At 41.1% G+C, this 23,816-nt stretch overlaps 1 protein-coding gene across 13 annotated transcripts in view; it reads right to left on the bottom strand.

Annotated features, from left to right (window-relative positions):
• The window catches only part of ppfia2 (PTPRF interacting protein alpha 2), a 105,278-nt gene that overhangs the window by 32,999 nt on the left and 48,463 nt on the right, over nucleotides 1-23,816 (bottom strand). For all 13 annotated transcript variants that reach the window (XR_004463024.1, XR_003296838.1, XM_026326416.1 and 10 more), the window contains exon 2: nucleotides 1,562-1,663. Coding sequence is in view for 11 of the 13 variants with exons in the window: in XM_026326416.1 (XP_026182201.1) it covers nucleotides 1,562-1,663 (102 nt within the window). In the remaining 2 variants the exon portion in view is untranslated. The remainder of the gene's footprint in view (nucleotides 1-1,561; nucleotides 1,664-23,816) is intronic.

The raw sequence follows: 23,816 nt of genomic DNA, 5'->3' as shown, positions 1-23,816 counted from the left end.
CTTAGAAGGTGATGATCTTCCAATTCTTTCTGAGGAAAACCTCACTGGTTTCATCCCTGACATTCCTCCGCTTCCCAAGTCTAAACATCCCCCGCTGAGGCTGCCTGACAAGGTTCTGAGCAAGCACTACAGACGAACTGTATTATTTCATTATTCAAGAAAGCTGGGGGTGTAAGAAAACTATTTCTCATCGGACAACGTGTTAGTTGGGAGAAGTGATGAGGATCTCTGCAGCAGTGAGAGCTAACAGCTGGAAATCCTGCAGGACCACGTGAGTCCTGGGCTGAAAAAGACCCCATGTAGACTGAGTGTCGTCTCAGAGTCTTGTCTGCCTGATACAGCTGTCTCTGAGAGCTTCATCAGCAGCCATCATGTCTACACACATACATCACGCACACTCCACAAAATGCCCACGGCTGAATCAATCAGGACGTGAACGTCTACTTGACGTCTGGCTTCAGTAATGGCTTCAGAATAAGAAGAGCCACAGCCTGTTTAGGAAATACTTTAATCCTCTACCTGTTGCTCTTTCTTCTGTCTTATCTTGTCTCTGCACCATTTCACTCTGTGACTGTACATATGTAATTCAGTTGTGGTGCTTATCCCACACAGCCAATAAATAAAACTTATCCTGCCACTGTCATCACATCTGTTGTCAGCTCCTCAGTCCACTGATTGTCTGCACATGCCTTCGAAGATTTAATTATGAACTGTAAAACCCTATCAGCGACAAAACCATGCTTAATTAAAGTTTGCTTGGTAGTTGCTCATTGGAGAATTTGAGGTGATAATAACGTGGGACAGTGAAAATGACTTTTGTCTGTCCCTGTTTTTTGCAACTCACTTCCTGTTTTCTTTCTTCTGCTGTCACGGTTGTGCTAAAATTTTCTGCCACTGCCCAGAAAAAGATAGTGCAAGACAGTAAATCCACACGTAATCAGCAGTGGGATGGAAAACAGTCTTATCTGTGAACAGCAGTGTGCTTACCGCTGCTTTAAAAAGGACCTTGCTTATTTAAAGATGCAGGACTTCAGCATCGACTGATCCACTAATGTCTTTAGCTGTTTGTGTTTCCAAACACTTTGAACTGGACACTGCAGGACATCGGTGCCGTTTGGACTTAGTTTTACTGTTGAGTAATCATCCACGTGAAAAAGGTAGAAAAATGAACAGGCAGGATGTGAGGAGCTAATGAGGTATGTCTGGGCACTGGGAACAGGCTGAGCGTGTGGCTGCTTCAGTGCTTCTACAGACTCTAAACTGTACCTACCAGATAGCTTAAGCTTCCTCAGGATGCTGTCTGTCGCAGTGTGCACCAGTCTTTTTCTTCACTTATTTATTTATACATATATGTATTTTTGGAGCTGACATGAAAAGTTTCAAAACTCTAGAGAAACTTGTGCAAACTTAAGGGGGTTGGATATGGAAGAAAGAAATATTTTCATTTCATTGCTGTGTTGAAAACGTCAGCTGGGTGTATGTCATCACATGAAAAATAAAAATGACAAATATAATCATTGTGGTAAATGTTTTTTAAGATGTGTGTGGAAGTGATGCTCACCCTGGTGTTGTTCCTCTCGGCTTTGAGCTCAGAGATCTCCTCCTCCTTCTCCAGCAGCTGCTCCCTGCAGGCATTTAGCTCCTTGGTCAGTGCAGCAAACTCCTGTACAACAACAACAATACGAAGAGGAAAGGCTGGGTTAGCATGAGACAGTTCTCTGCAAAACTGCTGCATGATGCAATGGAACAGAAAGCAGCAGGGCTTGATAGATGCTTTCAGGTTATAAGCAGTGGGCAAATAAACAACAGATAAAATCACTAAGAACAACTTCTACCAGTTACTGACATTATTGTAACATGTGGCTTGAAGGCTTCTTATAATAACCATCAGCAAAGTTTTCATGTTGAAAGATGAAACATAATGTGAATCCAAAGCATATAAAAGGCTTCTCATCAAACACATTACATCTGATTCTTATTAGGTTATTGGCTTAATTTATGCTATAAATGCATTAAATTAAGAAGAGCTCAATCCTGCCATTACATCTGGTCACAAAGGTTGAATCCATTGTACAACAAGTGGAGAGGATTGAATGGTCCACTGGTAATCTGTGGACAAAGAGGATTGGCTCTGTACAGTGTGGGCTCAGCGCCAGGTGTAGTGGATTTACACCTACACTACTGAGTGGCAGTACAAGGGAGGACACAGTGCTGGGCTTTGTATTGACTGTGCAGTAGTACTATGAGCAACAGCTGAGCAGACAGACAGACTGGGTGGGTGTGGGTGGGTGTGTGTGTGTGTGTGTGTGTGTGTGTGTGTGTGTGTGTGTGTGATGGAGCAGCAGGTGAAGAGGCTACTTCAGGATGGCAGATTGCTGTTTTAGTCACACAAATGTTTTTTTTAGAGGCAGAAATAATCTGACAGAGTTAAACTGCAGAGAAGGAGAAGAACTCAGCTGACTTTATGGAGCTTTGGCACTAACGTCCAGCACTGTGATGCACCTTAGAGATGAGGATGAGCACATGAGACCAGAAGGATGTTGTTTCCGTTACAAACTGTGAAACAATAAGCTCAGGATTGCAAACTTTTGGTAAAGATGAGCATAAGTGTGATATACACCAGCCTCCCTGTTCTCTGCTTCCAGACCAGAAGCTTTGTTCTGTGTGCGTCTCAATCCATTTCCCTGCAAATAGCTGCTAACAAAAGATTTAAATACGCCTGAACTACATTTATACACCAATTACAGCCTGATCACCCTGCTGCTCCTCTCCCAGACTCAGACTGTCTCAGCTCTAACACCTCAATAATAACAGATCACCAATTCTATTGGTTATTGCTCTGTTTTACTTGACTTCAAAAAATGGATCATCAATGATATTAATAATGTGTTTAAAAAACTTTACAACAAGCAACTTCTTGATGGTCTTGATTTACTGCTTTATACAGTAGATATTGCAGGACAGTCTTCACCTTTGGTTCTAATCAAAAATGTTATAAATGAATCAAAACTAAGTCATAATGAAAAATCAATAATCAATAATCAGTTGCAAACCAACTTCTTGCATTTTAAGTGGAAAGAAATAAAATAGGTGCTTAATATAAAACAAAGCTGCAACAATAAATACAGCGAAATACAGCCAGTCGTCTGACTGAGTACACATTGTAATTCAGGATCTGTACACCATCTGCCCTTCAGGGGACAAAAACAATAACTCAGAGTTACACACACACTCCAGGGAGTGTGGTAATATTGTGTCTCACAGCTACAGAGCAGCAACAAAGCCTGTGCACGAAGACATGCACCATGAAAATCCACTAATTTACTACCCGCTCTGATCACAGACGTAAACCCACTTGTCTTCAAACGGTCAAACAAAGTTTTATGTCTATGGTCACAACCTGCTTCATATATAGGCAGAGGAACATGGGATGAGTTGGTCGTGCTCAGCTCTTTACTCAAACTGAACTACTGCAGGTTGACACTGAGACGACCAACCAGTCCGAAAACCTTGAGGATCTAAAACTTTGGGATTTTGTGGCATCTTTAAATCTAATTAATTTCCTCGTGTATCGCTGCAGGCTGCTGTTCCAGCTGCAGTGACAGGAAGGTATGAACACACTTGGAAAACATATAGAAGCCTGGGGCAACCATAAAGACTCTTTCTGTTGTTCCCTAATTGTGAACAAATCAACACATTCCTCATGATCAGTACTTAGTTATCCCATAATGAAGCAACCTGCTTTATTAGCTGCACACTCTGATTCGTTCTGTCATCTTCCTGAAACTTTACTGTGGAAAAAAAGTCATGTCTGTATTAAGTGAGAGTCATTTTTTTAAAAATCCTTATAATGGGAAAGAACAGGGGAGCAGTGGTGGCAAATCCGACTGTGATCATCACACTTTCATTCAATCTTAAATTATCTGGGGAACAGTGTGTAAATGAGGCTCTTGTGTCATTACAGAACACATGAATTTTTGCCTCTCTGCATTTTCCAAACTTGTGAGTGTGTGTAGGCACAAAGAAGCACTGCGCTCATAAATCTCCGTCCCGGAGGAATGTAGCTAATCACAGCCTGCTTCTCTTAGGAAAAGCCCTCCTGGAAATTGCACCATTTGCTCTAATGCTGGTGAGACAGAACGGCAACCTGCTTGTGTCCTGCCTGCTAAACTTAAACTTCGTCAGAAACAGTCTGCAGCATGTTCTCGCTTTGGAGCGAGTTAAAGAGGAGTAGAGAACATTTCTTTTCTTTTTCTTTTTTTTTTTTTAACACTGCCTCTTCCTAAAGGCCAAACTGTCAGGACCCTGAAGGATTACAGGCTCCACTAAAACATTTCCGCTACTATGGAGGCTTCCAAGTGTTACTGTGACTGTTTTTGCAACTGATGTCCTCATACTAAACAAATCATGCGGACACTTGCTTTAATTAACTTCTCCATGTTCTGTCAGCCAGTCTCAGACAAATGTGGTGTGAAAGACAGCATAAACTTTAAGATTCTAGCAAATAAACAAAAAAAAAACTAAAAGTAAACAGGTTTCTAAAGTATTATAGTCTGTTATTTTCCTCCCCCCTGTGTAGATGAGAACAGCAATGCTCTCATATCTGTGGGTTAGGTTAGGTGGTTAGTGCAGCTTTTAACAATTTCCTCACTTTATGTATTAAATTCAATAAATCAGAATGAAAATAATGTGGAAGAAGCAGTCACACACTAGCACCAAAGCCTTACAGGACAGTCCTCATTTAAATGCACCTTACAAGTTTCACTTTGCATTTCTAGTCTAATCTACAAGTGCAAGTTACTGGAAACATCTGTAACTTCAATATCACAACAACAAAACCATATCAAGTGTCACATACTGGACTTTATGCGTAACCAGGGTTGATGGTATAGCCTAGCCACACTGAATTATTCACAGCACTGAAAATGCAGCAAATGGAAGTTTGTTTCCATTCAAAGATATTTATGTTGCTCTATCTCTGATGGAAAACACAACCTAGTGAATTTTTAATTCACAGGAAACTCTGCATCCAGGCACTACTCTCATAAATAACCTCAAAGTGGCACAGTAGGACAGAAAGAAACAGAGAAGGGGTGAAGGTGCTGTGGTGGAAATACACTGAGCACAGAGACAGAGTCTTAGCATAGAAACAAGAGCAGAAGGTGCACGTCCTAAGGATGGCGTGACAGAACATCTTTAATGGATCAGTCAAGCGGACTTCCATCTCTGCTGTTGTACCTGTCGTATACATGCATACATAATGTTTAGGACAGATAGAAATTCCCTCAGGGCAAATAATGACAGACTCTCCTCGATGTTTCCAGCTGCCGCCCAGCTGTGAAGCGTTTCCTAACAAAAGTTTCTCCACACTTTTGTTTAAAATGTCACCCAAGGTCATTTCCTCAGTGGTCAGTGTGATGAAGTGTTACTGCTTTATTTTATAGTCCATTCAAACAGCTGGGAAGTATAAAATTCCACTTGGATGAACTGAGGTTTTGCTGCAAGCCTCTGTCTAGCAGTATTTTACCCATGACCTGCTGGACCTGCTGGACCGCCACCCCTCTACCCCCCCTCTAGCCCTTCTCCCCGTCCCCCTTCTCATTACCTGTGCAAACTGCCTAGCACTGCAATATGTCAGGTAGTGTGTGAGCATGAAGCCAGCCTACAAGGTGAATTATAAATGAAATGGTGGACAAGTCTTCCTCCCTGAGTGGCCTCAGTGTCTGCCAAACTTACAGTAGCAGCTAGACTTTTTTTTTTTTTTTGGAGGTGTGCCTCTGCAGGAGAGTCATGGTTTCAGGCTAATAACCAGCGAATGTGCATCACTATCAGGAGAGACAGAAGAGGAGATGTGATTGACGGCTTGCCGCAAAACACAACTTCCATCCACGTGGTGATGCTACCTCCACCTCCTTCAGCCAAACCTCAGGACGCTGAGCAGAAATGGATGATGGGAAATATTATCTGCAACCAACAGTGGGTTTTTAAAAGTCTAAAATGAGGCAACCTGGATAGAAAACAAGAACCTAATAACATGTAACGTTTATGACAACTTTCAGGGAAAGGTGCTTTCAAACTGCACAAAGAGCTTTTTGTAAATGTATCACGACCAATTCAATGCATCAAAAAAGACTCTGGGAAAGTAGCAGATAATGGACAATAAGCACAGTGACGGATGTTTTAGTGTCACATTTGTGCTTTCTCAATTATTACAAACTACTCAAAAAGCTTCACTGTATAGTAGCCCTTTAATATTTGATAAACAGAGCTATATTTACAGTGTGAGACCAAAGGGAGGACAGGACAGAGGGAGCTGATGAATAAATGATGAGATTATCCTGCTGCTATCAACACAAACTGCATCTCCCACAGTTAACCAAAGTCTTTACACACAGATCTGAAGTGGATAAATATCACTGTGATCACACATGAAGGAAAACCTACTGTACGCCTCACCAACCCCACAGTGTAGACCCAAAACAATGATTTCTATGAGCAACTAAAGGTCATGTCAATATTTGTGTGTATTGAATTGGCATTTAGGCCATAACTCTTCAGGCCAGGACTGCAGCTCCTTTTTCTTTTTCTTTTCTGAAGAGGTTGAGTACAGAAAGAAGGGACCTCCATTACATCCATCATACAACAACAATAACAGTCCACTCCAAAACAGTGCCAGCTGGGTTCTTGACTCAGAGACTACACACTGGACACTGAGGAGCCACAGAGACCTCGAGGAACAGCTCAGCCAGCCCAGCAGACTCATTTCTACAGCTTTAAATATTCAAGATGGTTATTCAAGATAGGTGATAAGTGTGATAACGGCATAGTTTTCTTTCATCTGTCTCCAAATAACACCAGGGACATCCATCAGATTGACTCTCAAACAGTTGTCATATATTTACACAGTACCTGCAGAACGTGTGCAGGTAAATGCGTGAATAGTCCAGTATTTGTGGGCTAACTCATCCTTTTATTCCATGAAGAGGAACTGGGAGGCTGTGAAGTTATCACAAACTCAAAACGCTGCTCAAACCAAAGGGTACACAGTAGAATGATTCAATATAGATGCAACAAGGCAGTGGGTGAGTGCTAAAGCAACATGGAAAAATAATAACAAGCTACATGGCACTTTCATTGCTTTCCCAACACGAGAACCACATTTAGCCTAATAGAGCATGATGTTCCCTACAAAAAAAATCCATATAAAATCTAATAGCACTTCCCAGTGGAAGATGGTTTATGCATAATGAACCTTGCAGAAATTAATCACTCAAAATTAACCATTAACTTAAAACGAGCCAGCCATGAATAAAAGGAAACCAGCGAAGTCCCTGAGTTGAATAATGCGCATTGATTTCATTCAGCTTGATTGCCTGTGATTATTTTTCAAATTGAGTAGTCAAACATTTTAATAAAAGAGCTACAGAGACAAAAGAGCAAGCTGAATCAACAAAGCTGCTGTGTGTAAAGGACAATGACTGTCCTGAGCAAACTTCATGTGACACACTATTTGACCAGTCATGAACTGGTCTTTGTACTGACACCTTCAATGAGACCAGACTGAAAATGAAAAACAGCTACTTGTAGATGGGGAGGATTTCAGGTAGAGCATAGAAAGCATTCACAACAGAGCAAAAAGAAAAGGTCAGTAAAGGTGTTTGTGTGAATAAATGTGTGTGAGCGTGTGATGGTGTGGAGACAGGAGGGGTGTGATTTACAATAACCTTTAGCTGGTGAGGTAAGAGGGTCGTCTCTGTGCTGCAAAGGCGCCTTGAGGCCAAGTTATAAATCTAAGAGTGAAAATTACAGCCTAGCAATTTACTGCCTTTCAAGCACCTAATAACTAATTTTGATCCCTTTGAACCACCATATGAGGGCATGTCACACCACCGCCGCCTCCCATCACAACATCAGCCACAGCGTTCAACCTCTAACCTCCTAAGTCCAAAAGATGGAAAAATGAGGCAAAAAAAGTGGAAAGATGGATCTTCAGAGAAACATTCGAAAAAGTTCTGTACTGAAAACTATTGTTAAAATCTGTCAACCAGTTTATTTTTGTTTTTTTTATATTGGAAAAGGGTTTTTCTATCTCACTAACCTGCCAAACACTATCTCTGTGTTTTACTGCAGAGTAAATGCAGCCTGTCCTGGTGGTGAAGGAGAACCTGGCAAAGCTGTGAATATCCCTGTAGTGCCTGACATGAGTAATAATTCAAACACCATGTCTGGGAAGAAATACAAAATGTATATGCTGATAAGTTTAGATAGTCAGTCTCCGTCTTCTAGTCTCTAAGGCATTGAACCAATAGGAGTAACTGTTACTATTTGATGTACTGTGAGAAGTGAAGAGAGAAGTGAGGAGCGAAGTGCAAGCTCGTCTTATTCATATATCAGAGATCAGCCTGGACCCTGTTTATGTGAGAGGAAGTTCTTTGGTAGAGCAAAGAAACAACCAACCTCATCTTTAACTGGGGAAATGGGGGTGAGGTTATGAAATAAATGATCCCACATGAGTCCCTTCTCCAACAGGTGCGATCGGTACTTGACATGTTTAGCTCCAGTGTATAAAAGTGATAAAATGAAGCCATTATAATGCATGGTGATACTGCACGAATATTAAAAGTGTCATGGAGAGAGAGAGAGCTTTTTATTATCCGGTGAGAATCCCTACGCTCTCGTCTCATTTGGTCCCAGTAACATTGGGCATCCAGGCAGCAATGAAGCTGCATATCGCTAAGAAACACCCAAACAAGCATGGCCGGAAATGTCAGCCCATCTATCATCTATTACCCATAGAGAACAGAACGGTCCAAAGCAGAAAAACAGTGCATGTTTTTCTTTTTATCAGGAACAAAACAGCAGCAGGCAGGCTCTTGGCTGATGTGCTGTGACAGCCGTTCACCTTGCACAGCAGGAGGTGACTCCCATGGCTGATGACCCTGTGTGCTCTTCTTCTAAGCTTAGCTGGGAAACAGGATTGCTGTTTTGTCTAAGGCTGCAACTAACAATTTTCATTATCACTTCACTCTTTGAACCCTGTGCGAGCTTTCAACTTTCATTGCTTTTATTTGCAGAATTATTGCAAAGTCAATACTCAACTTAAGTGTAGGAAGTGGACACGCCATATATTGTTTTCCCCCCTTCTGGAGTGTGGGAGACTGCAGGAAATGTCCTCATGTGACTTTTTTTTGGTTTTGTTTGAAAAACCTAAACTAAAACTGAATTATTAATTCATATATGCATGTTCTGGCACTGACTAATCCCTGATTCAATCCCTGTCCATGCACATATCACCACAGTGTCAGCCATAAATAAACCAAATAAAGGAGCACACAGATCAGGAAAAGCTTAACTGTAGAGGACGCACAGAGCACTGAAGAAATGTGAAACATGCTTGTGAAGAGAATACAGCAAACACTAGCAGCTTCATACGAAGACAGAGCTGGATCTCAAGCATTGGCATAAAGAGGCGACTCCCTCTTGAGTCTCCTGGTTTAGGCACAAAATGCAGCAGACATGAAACAGATAATTTGTACTGTCTTGACCCCTTGACATTTCCACTTGTTCTCCTGCTTTGTGGCCTGGGTGTTTTGTCTGAATGGAGGCTGAAAAGCGATCTCTAATCCTCAGGGAGTTCTGAAACCACTGACCTGAACCTGGCTTTCATTTAGCATGCACCTTGAAAGGAAAGAAATCTGGGACCTAAAAATTAACAGAAAATATGTTATAAGACATAAAGACCTGTCGACTGCTTCTTCACCTGTATAGCTCCCAAGCTTTATTTGTTTCTTAACACACATCCACTGACATTATAAACTATTAGACCACACCAGTGAGAACATAACCCCACCTAATCACAAACACTGAAGGTGATCATATATCCTCAGGCAGGATATTGCTGATGTAAAACACTGATTTATTTTTTAGTGTCTAATCCTGACGCAGCATTACAGCTAGACGGGCTGTAAATATCAAACTGAAATAATTAACAATTACTGAGAGTATTTTGAACCCTGGATGACATTTTTAGAGCAGCTAATGAACAGTGCACAGGGAGAGATTAATGTACCTCCACCAGTGGTCCTTCGCTCTGCAGTATGATGCACAGTTATTGCTTTAAAGGGTCAAGCCACTTAAATCACAAAAAAACATTTTCTCACTCATCTGGTGGCGTCTACTCAAAGACTTTTGGTGTTTGTGGAGCACGACAGGTCATTCTTGACCTAGGAACCAACAGTTGACTAAAAGTGGACCTGGAGTTTTTGTTTCCGACAGAACACAACTTTCAATAATTTCACACTGAGTGTTTTAAGTAGAGAGAAGCTCTGGGAAGAAGCTGCTGCAGTGAGGCCTGTGGATTATCCAGAACAGCACATTAGCTGCTGCGAATAATGTCAGATAAGAGCAAAACCACAATTTTTTGCATGGTAGATACCACCAGAGATAAGTGAGAATATGTTTAAATATAATTTGGGTGAGCCTACATTAAAAAAACAAAAATGAATATGATACTACACACTTTTTGTATCAAAGTTTTACATGTAACCCCAGGGAGAGTCAGGCAACACAATGTTTGGATCTTACTGAGCTACGCGGATAAAAACCTTACTGAAATAGCTCATGTGCAGTGTGCCTGGGAAACTGGAGAACTACTGGTCAGATGTCTTAGAGGGCTGGTGCCTTTAAGGCCATTAGTAAAACTATCAGATACAAAGCTTCACCTCCTTTCCTGCTCTTGTCTTGCCCAGTCATCTGAGCTGCCTTTGTGCAGGCAGCGTTATCGCTCTCCTCCAGCCCTCTCTCCTGCACAGACTTGTCGACACTCAGCTCGGCAGCAAATCACAGGGTGCCTACATGAATTATATGGACTTGAATGAAAATCACAGTAGTGGACGGGAGGCAAAATGGTATCTGAAGGTGCCCTGTGAGCTCTCAAAGAGGTACGGTGACTGAGGACGGTTCAAAAACTGTCGTTCACATCATCATCATCAAACTCTGCAAAAACTCCTCCCCATCCATCTTGGAGCAGCAGCGTTTGCTTTTAAAGGTCAAACCATTTGGGATAACAATGTTTCTGTGTTGTGTTTCTCACAAATGATGACACCAATGTATATTTAATCACACATTCATCTGAACAAACAAGTACGCACATATTCAAGTGGCAGTGAAGATAAGGAGACATTGTGTTACACACTGGAACTCAAACACCAGCATTTCCTCGTCCTTTCTCTCTGCAGGTACAGTAAACACTAAAAGTCAAATGGCCTGTGGCACCGTTCAACATGAATTAGCACTGAAGGCCTGGTGCTGCGAATCTTTGGCATTTTATGAAAGGTCTGTAGCACGAAGGAGACCACCTGAGAATCAGCCTGAATTTAGAAAATAGCATTCAGGGCACACACACACACACACTCATATATGAATGAACAATCACTGTGTCTGTTCATATATTTCCAAACACAATGTGGCTGCATGTGCACAAATAACAGCCAAGGCTTATACTCACTTCCCTGTTTCCTCCAGTGCAATGCAGCAACAGCAGCAGGGAGAGAGCATGTAGCCGGGCAGAAATCAAACATTAACACAGACTGAGGCAGAGTGGGATGATAATGCTGTCTGCTGGCAGAGGTGCTGAGATAAGGAAATGTGGATGAACCCACAGCGCCGGGAAATGCAACACAAACAACTCGCAGGTGATGAACATGCAGTCCAGCTCTGTATGTGCTGACTACATACATCAGTGTTTGAGAAATTACTCAACAATGTGATCAGCTTCCTCGTCAGGGAGATGAACCAGCTGTGATTGGATCCAGCAGGATATAATGATAATGGATGTTCATATTTTTTAGGTTTTGAATTTAAAATGAGTTCTTTTGCCTGGGCTGGACTGACTGAGCACTGAGAGCAGGACAGGGAACGTACACATGCTGAACAGATGATATGTGGGGTACACAGACTAACAGCTGTCCTTGGGATGCTAATGACCCTGATCTCCTCGGGACCAGTGGCCAGATGTTTTACTCTGCCTGCCTGGCCCCAGTGTCTCGTTACAAGCTGCGTCCATCACCCAGAAACACAAATTAACTCCCTCGATTGTACGTGACGGTTCCCTGTGGCTTTAAAGGCACTACACAAAAAAATGTAAACTTCTCATAAGTAATAGTTTCATATTTAGTCATAAATAGTAATAGTAGTAATTGATTCAACAAGGTTGAGGTGAGCTACTCACTTAACTTTTTGAAAGGGTTGTATTTGTTTTAAAATTTGCCAAATAGAGCAAAGCATCTGAAACCAGTAAAGTGAAATCAGCTGAAGTTAAACTATACATTTATATGGAAACAACTATTTTTATTTTATTTTATTTTCCCCTGATCTGAGGGGCAACAAAACAAGTTGTCCAACCTAAACAAACAAACGGCCCCTGATACGACCCAGATGTGCATCTCAAGAAACAGCAACAGGAAGAAAACGGGCAACTTATGAGGTCATTTGTTTGGTGGATGAGAGTCTGGTGCAATATTAGGCTGCTGGAACTCTATACTAGACTAGTATTTTTTCAGTACCTGTATCAAAGAGATTCTGATAGTAGCAGCTGCAGGACTCCCTGCAACAATACACAGAAATAACCAGCTACACCTGGAAACACAGACAACTGGTCACCTAATATTTAAAACCAACAGTGTAGCATGAAATAAACAAATCAAAATGTGGCTTGTACAGAAAGCTCGCTGTTTGCTGTCCTAGCAATAAAACCCTAACATGTTCTGGTCGCTCCCAGCAGTCCGGTTGCTGGGCCAGGACATTGGTGGTGCAGAAGGAAGGATTACCTCACAGCAGCCTCTCCCCTGTGCTGTCCTCACCTGGCCCACATGCCTACAGAGCATGTAGGCATGCACAATCACTCTCAGCTTTCAGTGCACATGACTGAGCATCGCAGAGCTGCAGTCCAGAGTCAAACACTCAGGGAGCAGCAGAAAACAAGGGCAAAAAATTCACAGAATATTTTGAGGCAACAAAAACAGGGGCTATTTATTAGACTGGTAAAAACACTGATAAGAAAGGGTAGGCATTAGAAAGTCCTCACAAAGGTTAATGCAGACTGTGCAGAGAATTCATCTTAAGGTAGGTTCTGTTTTTTCTAAAGAAGCTTAGCATCCACGTTAAATGACGCAACATTTAAAGCTTTACTGAATCCTGTTCTAGCCCAAGCAAACAGCAGATATGAGGCAGCATGACCTGGCCTTGTATCCACAGCTACAGTGGCTGGACCTAAAGGCTTGTTAGGCCACTTGACCTGAGAGCCAAACACCATCACTGAATAACTCCACTAATACAGATATTTAGTTTAGCTCATAAGAAATGACCTAGGGTGGGAGTGCAGGCACACAGGTGGGCACCCTTTGGTGCGTCAGGTGCTTTTTACTGAACTGGGCCCAAGATGCTAATTAGCATGCTAACTGTGTGCTATATAAACCAACATGCTGCCGCAGCCAACATGCCACCAAACAATATTGATCCGGTTTGGTAAATCCACCAAAGAAACAAGGTGAGCCTGTGCAGCTGCCTCATGTTGGTACCACACCTATCACAGTCACAGTCACTCACCTTCAGTCTTTCACTGCACAGCTCCACAAAGAACCCAATCCACTGAGCTCCTGCCTACACCATGAGACCTGGTCTCCTCAGAGACCAAGAGCTGCTCTCCTTTGCCAGGCCCCCACCCCTGCCTTTAGCTGCCCTGCATTATGCCAGTTCAAAGTTGCTTATTTTCTGACTCGCAAACAAACAACAGGCCACCTTGTTTATTTTCTCTTTTCAAAAATATAAGCTTTGTGGCTGCTGCTTCAGGTCTATCATAGTTTACACAGGATTTGCACAATTCCTGGTTGGTGAACTAATATGTCTGAATGTAAACACCCCCAGGAGGCCAGATATAAAAACTAAACTCTGTGCTCATGGGGTATATACCTATGATAGTGTGATTTGGATCACTCTGTTTACACAAACACTTCTAACCTTCATGAGTCTCAGTGAACTCATTAGATGATTACACACAGATTTATTTCTAATGATTATTTTCATGGGCCCCTAATGAAAACAAAGCGCATTTGCAAATTTGTACATCTGTGAATTTATGGCATAAAAACATCATGTTTGTAATAACAGATGATTTAACTGCAATTATATTTACAATGATATTTACATTGGCTGTGCTGTCTCACTCTCAAAAACATCCTTGAGGCGCAATAAGCTTCCTGAATGCATTTACTCCCTTTTTAAAACACTGGAGATAATTTCTGGAATAATTTGCAACACACATACATTCTAGTTCAATATCTGTATGTTTTGGAATTAAAATTAGAGCAGTTTCTGACAATCTAGGTGGTGGCGTTTCTTGCGTTTCTTGTCCGTGTATTTTTGTACTTTTTTCCCTTTTGTTTTTTCTTTTCAGTAAAGATTAAAAATACTGCATAAAATACTATTAATAGTGAATTACTCTAAGGGTATCTGTCTTTCAGATTCCAAGAGTTCAGACATGAAATGGCAGAAACCAGATAATCCTGGTGAACTGCCAGCTCTATCCTTTGCAGCAGCCTGCTCCCTCCTGGGGGCTGTTGTGTTGCCAGATCAAGATGCACCATGTGGAGCGAGCCCTGGTGGGATAAAGTGTTGCCAGATATGTGTCTGAACTCTCAAGGGTTACTGGGGTTGTCAGATATGTGTCAGAAATCTCTAAGGGTTTGAGAGATGCCAACTCTGTCTCAAATCACAACAGCTACTGGGTAGCCAGTTCCATCTCAAGCTGCAAGCAATACTAGGCTGACAGATATAAACCAAAGGTTCTCATGTGCTGTTGGGTTGCCAGTTGTATGCCACAGTAGGTGAAATATGAGCTCTAAAGAATGCACACATTGTGAGGTCCTGAAACACCAGTGGGGTTTGTCTTTAGTACTGTAGATAAAACTATTTTAGAAATGATTAAATTCAAAGCTGCCAAGTCCAATTACCCAATACACTTTAGACCGCCTTTGTGTGTCTAAGCTACTGGCAAAGTTTGTGCAGTGGAGCAATGTGTGGTGTAAACATTCTTTGATTACATTACTGCAGAGATTATAAACTGCATTCAATTCTGGATTATTCCATCAAATTTCTTTCATTAACAAAGCCCAGTGATTTGTGCGTCTGCCTGTCCTGGCATTTCACTTTCTTCAGTTTTATTACTGCAATGAAACCTGTCTGCTATGACTTATTTTATACATTATGCTTAAAAATGTGTCTTTCTCTGTAGAGTGTGGACTTTATTCAGACGCCATCCCTTGTAGAGTAAATCACAGCTCAGGATACATCAAGTGACGCAGATTTACGTCACTGATCAAGTCAATATGAGGTGTGACTGTATCTGTATCGTCTTGATCATTACCAATCAAGTGATCCTTACACACATGATGAGTTTTGTGGCTGTTATTTCTTTTTCTTTAGGACCATCCAATCAACAGACACACTGACTTAATGCAAACAGTCTGTTGCTGGTTGCATTAAGAATAGAGGCTTATACTGTGAGCTTAAGCTTTCGGGTTTCTTTCTTTTACTGTCCTCAGTGTCCTTTATAAACACACGTTTACATTTACAGTGCAGACACATTAGACACACAAGCTGCTAGAAAACAAATTGTTGACAAGCCATGGAGAAGGAAAATCCATTATTGTGATGACTGAAGGATGAATCGACCTTGAGTAACGGTATTTTTCTTCAACTCCGAGTAAAATCTACAGAAGTGTGGACTATACACAACTATTCATTCGAAACTCATCTCAATGCTGACCCACAAATCACACAGCTTGTGCATCTGAAGGACTAACTCGACCTGAATACTGAGAATTTAAAAAATAAAATAAAAACAAAATCCATAAAACAGAATAGTATCAGAAGGATTAGATTCTACAAAAATGTAACCCATGCTCCCTGTGGATTTTCCATTTCTCTGGAGCAGTCTTCTGATGAGCTATTTTCGCCCTTCATCTCTGCTCTACAAACACAAACACGTGTTCAGTACATGCACATGGATATCACAATACACAATCCTGCCAACAGTTTCACACAATTAGACCAATCGACAGTTGGGTGACGGTAAGACTCCAAGAAACTCAACACCACACCAGCAAAAGGCAGAAGGGACTGTTAGCTGTAAACATGGATATAAGCAATGCAGGTGGAAAAATATCCAAAAATCTTCATTAGGCATTAAACATATTTAACATGTTTCTCAGACTGCACACTGGGCTAATGCAGAACTACTACTGTAGGTCATACCCTCCAGTTTTCTCTTCACTCCACTGTTTTCTCTATGGTTGCCATTGCAAAAAGGATGTTAAGTAGAAGTTGCAAGGATCATCCTCTTGCAGAAGATGTTTTAAGACATGGGGAAATAATATTTAGGTGCAAATCATGTTAAATCATCTGCTCATTTGAAAAGTCCAGGTAACTTTCTGCAACGGATGGTGTTAGTGAAAATGAAACTGAAGTCACTGCATCCTCTACAGTGTATTGCTGTACTGGGTTTGGAGCCCTCACTGAGCCTGATGTTACCTGAAACTGAGTAACTACACTGAAACTCTGCTGAAAATACCTCAGAATAAAGTGTCACATTCTATGTTTGGCCATTTTTCCAGAGGTATAATACAAACACATCAAGTAGAAATCCAAGTATTTAAATAGGAGATTTATACTTCCTTCCTCCTGTGACTTGATTTTTCTCAGATGTGTGTTTGTGGAAATAAGTGTTGTGTATCTGTATTAGAGTGAGAAAAACACGTTTCTCTGTTTTTCCTGATGTGTGCAACATCACCCAGACACATCTGTATCCAGAGCCACGGGAGCATGTCTATGCTAATCAGCCTGCATGATCTGTTATGAGCTTGGCTCCAACCCGACAGGGAATCCTACCCTACAAAATCTGCTATTTATATCCACCCCATATTCTCCTAGTGCCTGTCCCTTTCATTAACACTGAGGTTGACTTCCAAAGACAAGTCTTTAATTAAAACTGAGATCTTGACAGCTAAGCAGCCTAGACATATTACAAGCTCTTGCATTGTCTAATCTGCAAGACCCCCCCATCTCAGAAGGTTAAAGAAAAGAAGGCTCTCTGAAATAGTGTATGAGGAGGGCCACCATCAATAATTCATTAACAGAGGACTGTCAGTAGAAGCAAATAGGCGGCTCAGTGGTCCGGCTTTAATGTTTAAAGGTACACATGTTCTGTTCTTCCGTTTGCACACACACATAATCTTCAGGGTCTTTGGATTATAATACTGTACAAAGCATCATTACATTTGAGATTACAACTAGAAAGGGATTGAAAGAAAAACAATTTCTGTGTGCTCTATGGATGATCTCTTCCTATATTAGGATGGATGTTCCGTTTCTACACGACAACCTTTCTCTGATTTGTGCACAGACTAAAATGATCTATTGCTCGTCCACACAGAGTTAAAATCATAACGCTGCAGATGACAGATTACACGTGCACGTTCCAATCCCAAGCTCCGAAATAACAGGTTTTCATGAGGAGAAGGTTTAGGAGCAAAAAGCAAAATCAGAAGCGACTTGATGGAAAGTGGTTTCTGTAATCAAGGCTGCCTCAAGGTGGAGCATCTCCTCATTGTGTCTGCTTACATTTGCAATGTAGGAACACACATCACCTTGGAAACAAGTCTTCTTCTTCTCCAACCATTGTTACCATAGTAAACCATGTGAACTCTCCCCTCTCGTGTGCTGCAAAGCTTTTTCTGTGCAGAAGGCAAAACTGGTTATTCCCTCTGCTGACACTCAGCACTGGCCTCGCAATCTTGACCTTAATAAAGGAAACTCAAGCTTAAATGGCATTAAAATCAATTATGTAAAAACTACAGAATCACAGGAGTAGCAGTTACATTTGTAAGTATTAAAGCCAAAATATTTGGCTGCAGTTACAGAATTAACAGGGTTAAATAAAACTGTCACGTGTGGCAGCTGTCATGCACAGAGCCACATCATTAGCATGTTTAAGATGCACCAAATATCTGCCTTTATCCAAATTTCAAATCTTCTATCTGCAACGTTTACTAATATCAGATGATTGTGCCTGTGTAGGGCTTCTACCCAACAACTCCTGTGATCTCACAGCACAAATCTGAGCACACATGCCAGAGTGCAGAGTACTTTGTCAATTGGCTCCATTAAGTGGAGCCAATTGAGTGCTCAGAAATACCTATTACTTGTTCAAACGTTTTATTTGAAATAAATCATTAATTTGGACCAAAATAAAACACATAAAGCCTGAGGATATTTTCAACTGATAAACTACACTTCAAAACCCATTTGCTATTAACAGGGAAAACACTTTTTCTGCTCTACTGATTCACATTCAGTACTAAACGCAAAGTATTGCATCTGTTTGTTTCCTTGGAAACAGTTTGTTGTTTGCCACCCACATGTGGACACACATTCTTCGACTGGAAAGCAGCTATCTATTATATCAGCAAAGCCCGTAGTTATTTATTACCTAACCGGCAGTGAAACCAATCATGTTCATGCAGAAGAAGACCTCTGTTGGTCAAGTGAGACAGAAGGTGAACATAGATCCTTATCTGTTTAAATATTTGATGTCAGTATTATCTCTGAATAACCATGTTCTAAAAGTGGAAACCCCTTCTTCCTGCAGATCCCTTCAGATGTGGGCTGATGGTGGGTAAATGAGGATTTTCTATATTTAGAGATGTTGTCCTTCACAGGAGGAACACTTCACTGTCCATTGGGGAATATGTTCTATAACACACTTTCTTTGGTAACAGATTGTCTTATTGTTTTAGTTTTAACATTTCCTAATGACTATCTATATTTTGATTTTTTTTTTTAAAATGTGATAATTAGTGCATTGATCTCCTAAGCCATTTAATCGATGTTCAATCAAGTACCTTCGCTGGAGCAGGTTGGCATTTGCAGACTGCAAACTTAAAAGCACCTGAAGTGAAATTAAATCATCCGTACGTTTGGTCACCGGTGCAGGAGAGAGGAGCCACAGTGGACTAGGTCCTCAAACACACTCATGTGGCCTCCCTTTCAATGCAGGATCAGACCCTGCGGCTGTAAAGAGGACAATTCCTCCTTGAGAGCGAGGCAGACACCTAATGATGATCATGCTGTGGGGTAAGAGCAGTAACGCCTGAGCTTTGGGGTGTGTATTTATGTGTGCCACTAGCGCTTGCCAAGCATTACCTATTAGGTGCCTGCTTTGAGGTAATAGAGCCTGTGAATCAGTGTTTAGTAGATGCACCAAAATCTATAAAATGGACATTTAATGATTAGTAATTGTACTATTCCTTCACCCCTACACGCTGCGCAGATGCCAAGCATGAGGCGGAGCTACAGAACAACCTACTTATGTCTCTGTTTTTTCTTCCACCAGCGAAGTAAAGGTCATCGAAAGCTTCAAGGCTACTATTAAAAGAAGAAGGGGGAGAGGAGGTTCAATACTGTGGAGACACAATGGAGAAGTCGTGCATCAACCTGATGTTCGATTCCACAGGGGCTGAGACCTTCCTATCAGCGACTGCCTCTGAGGTGTGGTGTGCAGTCACCGATTCCAGCGCTCTGCAAGAACCGTGTCTGGCAGCATTTTAGCCTCCATACATTACTATTATTAATTCTCACCAGCAGCATCACACAGCTGTGGGCAATAATGATACATCCTGAGTCAAAAAACAAAAACAATAGAAACTGTACATGTTTCCTATCTCTGTTTAGTCCAGCATCAAATACCTACATACTGTAAGTTCTCCTCACATATGAGGCACAATGTCTCAGTTAAAGATCTTTACAACACAGATACATACCCAGAATGCCTCATTTCTGTCATTTATAAAACTGGACAAAAGATAAAACACCTCTCAGTGTAACACAGAGCACATTAACAGTAAATAATAAAAAATAAGTAGATCGATATATTTAAGTCAATACAAATTGCAGCAGTAATGAATAGTAATATCCATTTAATACCATTTTATACTTAACTAAAGCTCAGAGGAATCACATGGCATATTTATTTTCCTAGATTTGTTCCATTACACCCTGCAAGAGATTTTACACACAAACCAAGATGATCCTTACACATAATATTGATCCACTGCTGCAAATTAAACCATCTGACAGTATATGAAATAGTTTTTACAGTATGGTATTGCTACTTTACTTAAGTGAACGATCAGAATACTTCCTCCATGCAACAAGACAGGTCGTCCACGTCTTTACCTCAGGGGATGATCAGTGATACTGTAGGTTCTGGACAGGAAAGTAAAAGCACGTTCCGTTCAGCTGTTTCCTTGGATGAATTTAAGATAATAAAAAAAAAAGATGCGACTTTACAACAGCAATGTAAATGTAATTTAGTCAAAGCAAACCACCAGCAGCACTTCCTCCACGACACTGCAGAAGTAGCTCATTCATGCAGAACCAAGCTGAGCCTGCAAATCCAATATTCCAATAGCTCCCTCCTTTCCAAAGACAAATCCGTTCAAGCTTCACTGGACATCACTACTGAAGTCAAGGTTAGGAGACAGACAAGTTCTACACAGCAAACACATAATCAAACTTCTGGTAAACAAGACAAAGGTTAGAAAGTTAGCAACTTTTCTCAAAGGCACACTCCTGAAAAGTGTGTGCAAATCTCCTGGAGGAGCCTCAAACACAAACCCTTTTCATCTTTATTCACACAAGCAGCAGCTCCTCAGCGAGCACAACAAGCAGCGATGACTCACAGACACTGCATTATGGAAAACTAATTCACTAATTGAAATTCAACTTCATTTCAATTCTTTTTAACCTTTTCAAGTATGTTGTTTTTCCCTGACACCGCATTTGATCGAAACAAGTGTATGGTGATTCAGAGAGGCCTGTATAATGCGGATTATACTGGATCTGGTTATGTGGATCGTTCAGGGCCACAATGTCAAGTCAGGACACTCTCAAATTTTACTTCACATATTTTTGTTAATGCACCACAGAATAAATTAATGAAAACTGATGATGACAGACGTGAAGCCCAAAATGTTGAAAAGCAGCTCTATGGTCTTTGCTGCAACACTAGATTTAAATGTTCTTTTGCAAACATAGACAAGAAACAAATGAAATTAAATAATGTTCAGATTACAGCTGAAAATGTGCAGCATTTCGCTAAATGTCAAACGTTAACTTCTCACCTTTGATCGGAGGAAAACTTTTTTTCCTGTTTCTAACAATAATCAACATTATGAGTGACCAGTTCTACCATGTGATGTAGTTCCAGTCACTGCTTGAGCTAAATGTGGAAACGAACCCCAGTGGCCTTGTATAAAGTTGGGATGGTGTGTTAATTAATGCACATGGCAAGCCAAATCCTATTACTGTATGTATTGACGGGAATATGAACCTCCACCCTGCTCCCTTCTAGCCCATCGAACTATTCCCATCACGCTGCAAGAGCTGCAATATAGATTTACACCAACATGCATCATTTTTACGGTTGTAAATGATGAAGTGCTGTAACGTTTCCGTGCATGACTGAAATTTGGTACATGACTGTACTGATGCCGTTTACGCCAACAACACCACACAGCTCTGTGCTGAAGCTTGGACTGAGATTCAGTATCATTTTATTGAATCTGAACCCAGTATCAAGTCTCCTCACTCTATCAAACTCCACTCCTTTTCAGTTACTTCTCGCAGATCTATCTTTTGACAACTTTATCCTTTGCTTCTTCAATTTCATACATGATGGAACTGCTCAAACTGATGGAGATATTGAGATATTTAAGGGTCACAAGCAAAAAGGCTGGGAATTTCTTACACTGTCTGGTTGTACACAATTAACTACAACATAAATTCTTTATTTTTACAAAATGATCAAATGTATAAACGTCTTTATCCAAACACTTTTCCACACGACCATATCTGTACATATTCTAGACAACAGTGTGTAAAGACGACAGCATGGAGAAGGCTATTGAATATGTTAGGGTGTCCATTTTTTTCATAGACTAAGCTCACTACTGACTTGCTTGCATGTCTAAGTCTTTGCTATCTGTTTATTGTGAGCTATTCAGGCTGACTTTGAGAAAGCCCACACACTCTCTCGGTATGAAGTCTCCCTCGGGTGTTTTGCTCAGTTTATCACCATGAGCCCAAACATCAAAGTGGAAGAGTGAAATTTCAGCGTTGCATGAACTAATGCTGCAAACTGATGCTCCCATAGATAGACTTAGCAACACCAGCAAGTCTACTTTGGCTTTCATGTCATATCTCTATTAATAATTAATAATTACAGAACATATAAAAGAAGACCACTCTCAGGGTGCAGATAAAATGCAGGAGGAAGTACTGATTGATCAAGAGTTTAATATTCAGGCTAAGACAGAGGGATGTGTATGGAGCTGGTGATTTCCTCCTGAGATCAGCTTCACTGGTGTCATGATAAAGGCACTTCAAACACTAAAAATGTTCACTGCACATCACAAGTGCAGCAGTGGGATTCAGTGACACCACCACACTCAGCTTTGAAGCATCACATCCTCATATGGTTTAAATGAACAGTGACAGGGTCAAATGAAGTTGGGTAGAAGTTGGACTGTCAGAAGCAAGACAACCATGACATGGAGCCAAAATAAAACACGGCTGAATGCTGATGGACAGATTGTAATCAGCAGTTTGTGAACAAATATGTAGGGAAACACATCAGCAAGAGAACCAGCGTGAAAAGGGACTAACATGTCACAAGAGGAGCAACCACATCGCAGAGGAGAATGACCGATGGGAAATTTAGTGACATGTTATCTCCTGTCTGCTGGATAGCATCATGGAGAACAGAGGAAAGTGCATCTGTTTGGGGAAATCTATGAGGAAATAAATAACACACAGGCGGCTCTGACTACATACAATAACCTGCCATGTCCCTACTAACGTCACGTGTTCATACAATTATGTGTCCCATCATGCACAGCCTTGTATATGACAGCCCTGCTTCACAGAGCAGGATACGGTGCATGGGAGGGGATGATGTACATGTGAGCAGAGGCTCCATGGGAGGAACTAGTAGATTGTAATTGGAGATGACTGTATGGGAGTATAGGCAGGCCTCTGCAATTTCCATCCAAGATTAATCAAATTGACTTTCTGGTTGTGGCTGGTCAAGAGACATCCAACAATGCAGACACCACCCCCAATCTGACCACCAGCCCAGCCTCCTGGGACATGATTGGTTGGGCTGGCCATGAATCTGTGTGTCTAAAGAATATAGAACACAAAGAAAATAAGGATGGAAGCAAAAAGTGCCAGATCTACTGCAGGGAAAGTACTAAAGAAGAGGCAGATTTTATGCATTTTCAATTAAAAATGAGATTATCATTTTGTAAAATCTTATTTCTTTTTCAAATCCATGCAGGTCTGCCACAAAAAATACCTAATAAAATACCAAACACCACAGTTTTCTGCAGCCAAAACTAATCCACCTGTAAAAAATACACTGGAGAGGAGTCGGTCTTCTTCTTCTTGAACCACATGTGACTGTAACACTGAAAACTCAGTTAATCCATCAACAAAATTGCCAGCTAATTTTCTTGTCGACCAACACATTGATTAATTTGTACTCTAGATCATTTCAGCTCCAGAGTACTGAATGGTTTGTAGGTGTCTAGGGAAATAATAAAATTGCCATGTACTGTCGTGTAATGAAGGTCAATAGAGGTCCCACGACAAATGCGTGCCCCCTTGGAGGTTAATCTGACCCTGGTGGTTGGGGTCCGCCC

This window comes from Mastacembelus armatus, chromosome 23 (assembly GCF_900324485.2).
Source record: "Mastacembelus armatus chromosome 23, fMasArm1.2, whole genome shotgun sequence".
NCBI classification, from domain to species: domain Eukaryota; kingdom Metazoa; phylum Chordata; class Actinopteri; order Synbranchiformes; family Mastacembelidae; genus Mastacembelus; species Mastacembelus armatus.
The sequence above is the reverse complement of the archived record's forward strand: the minus strand, read 5'-3'. Positions and strand labels throughout refer to the sequence as shown.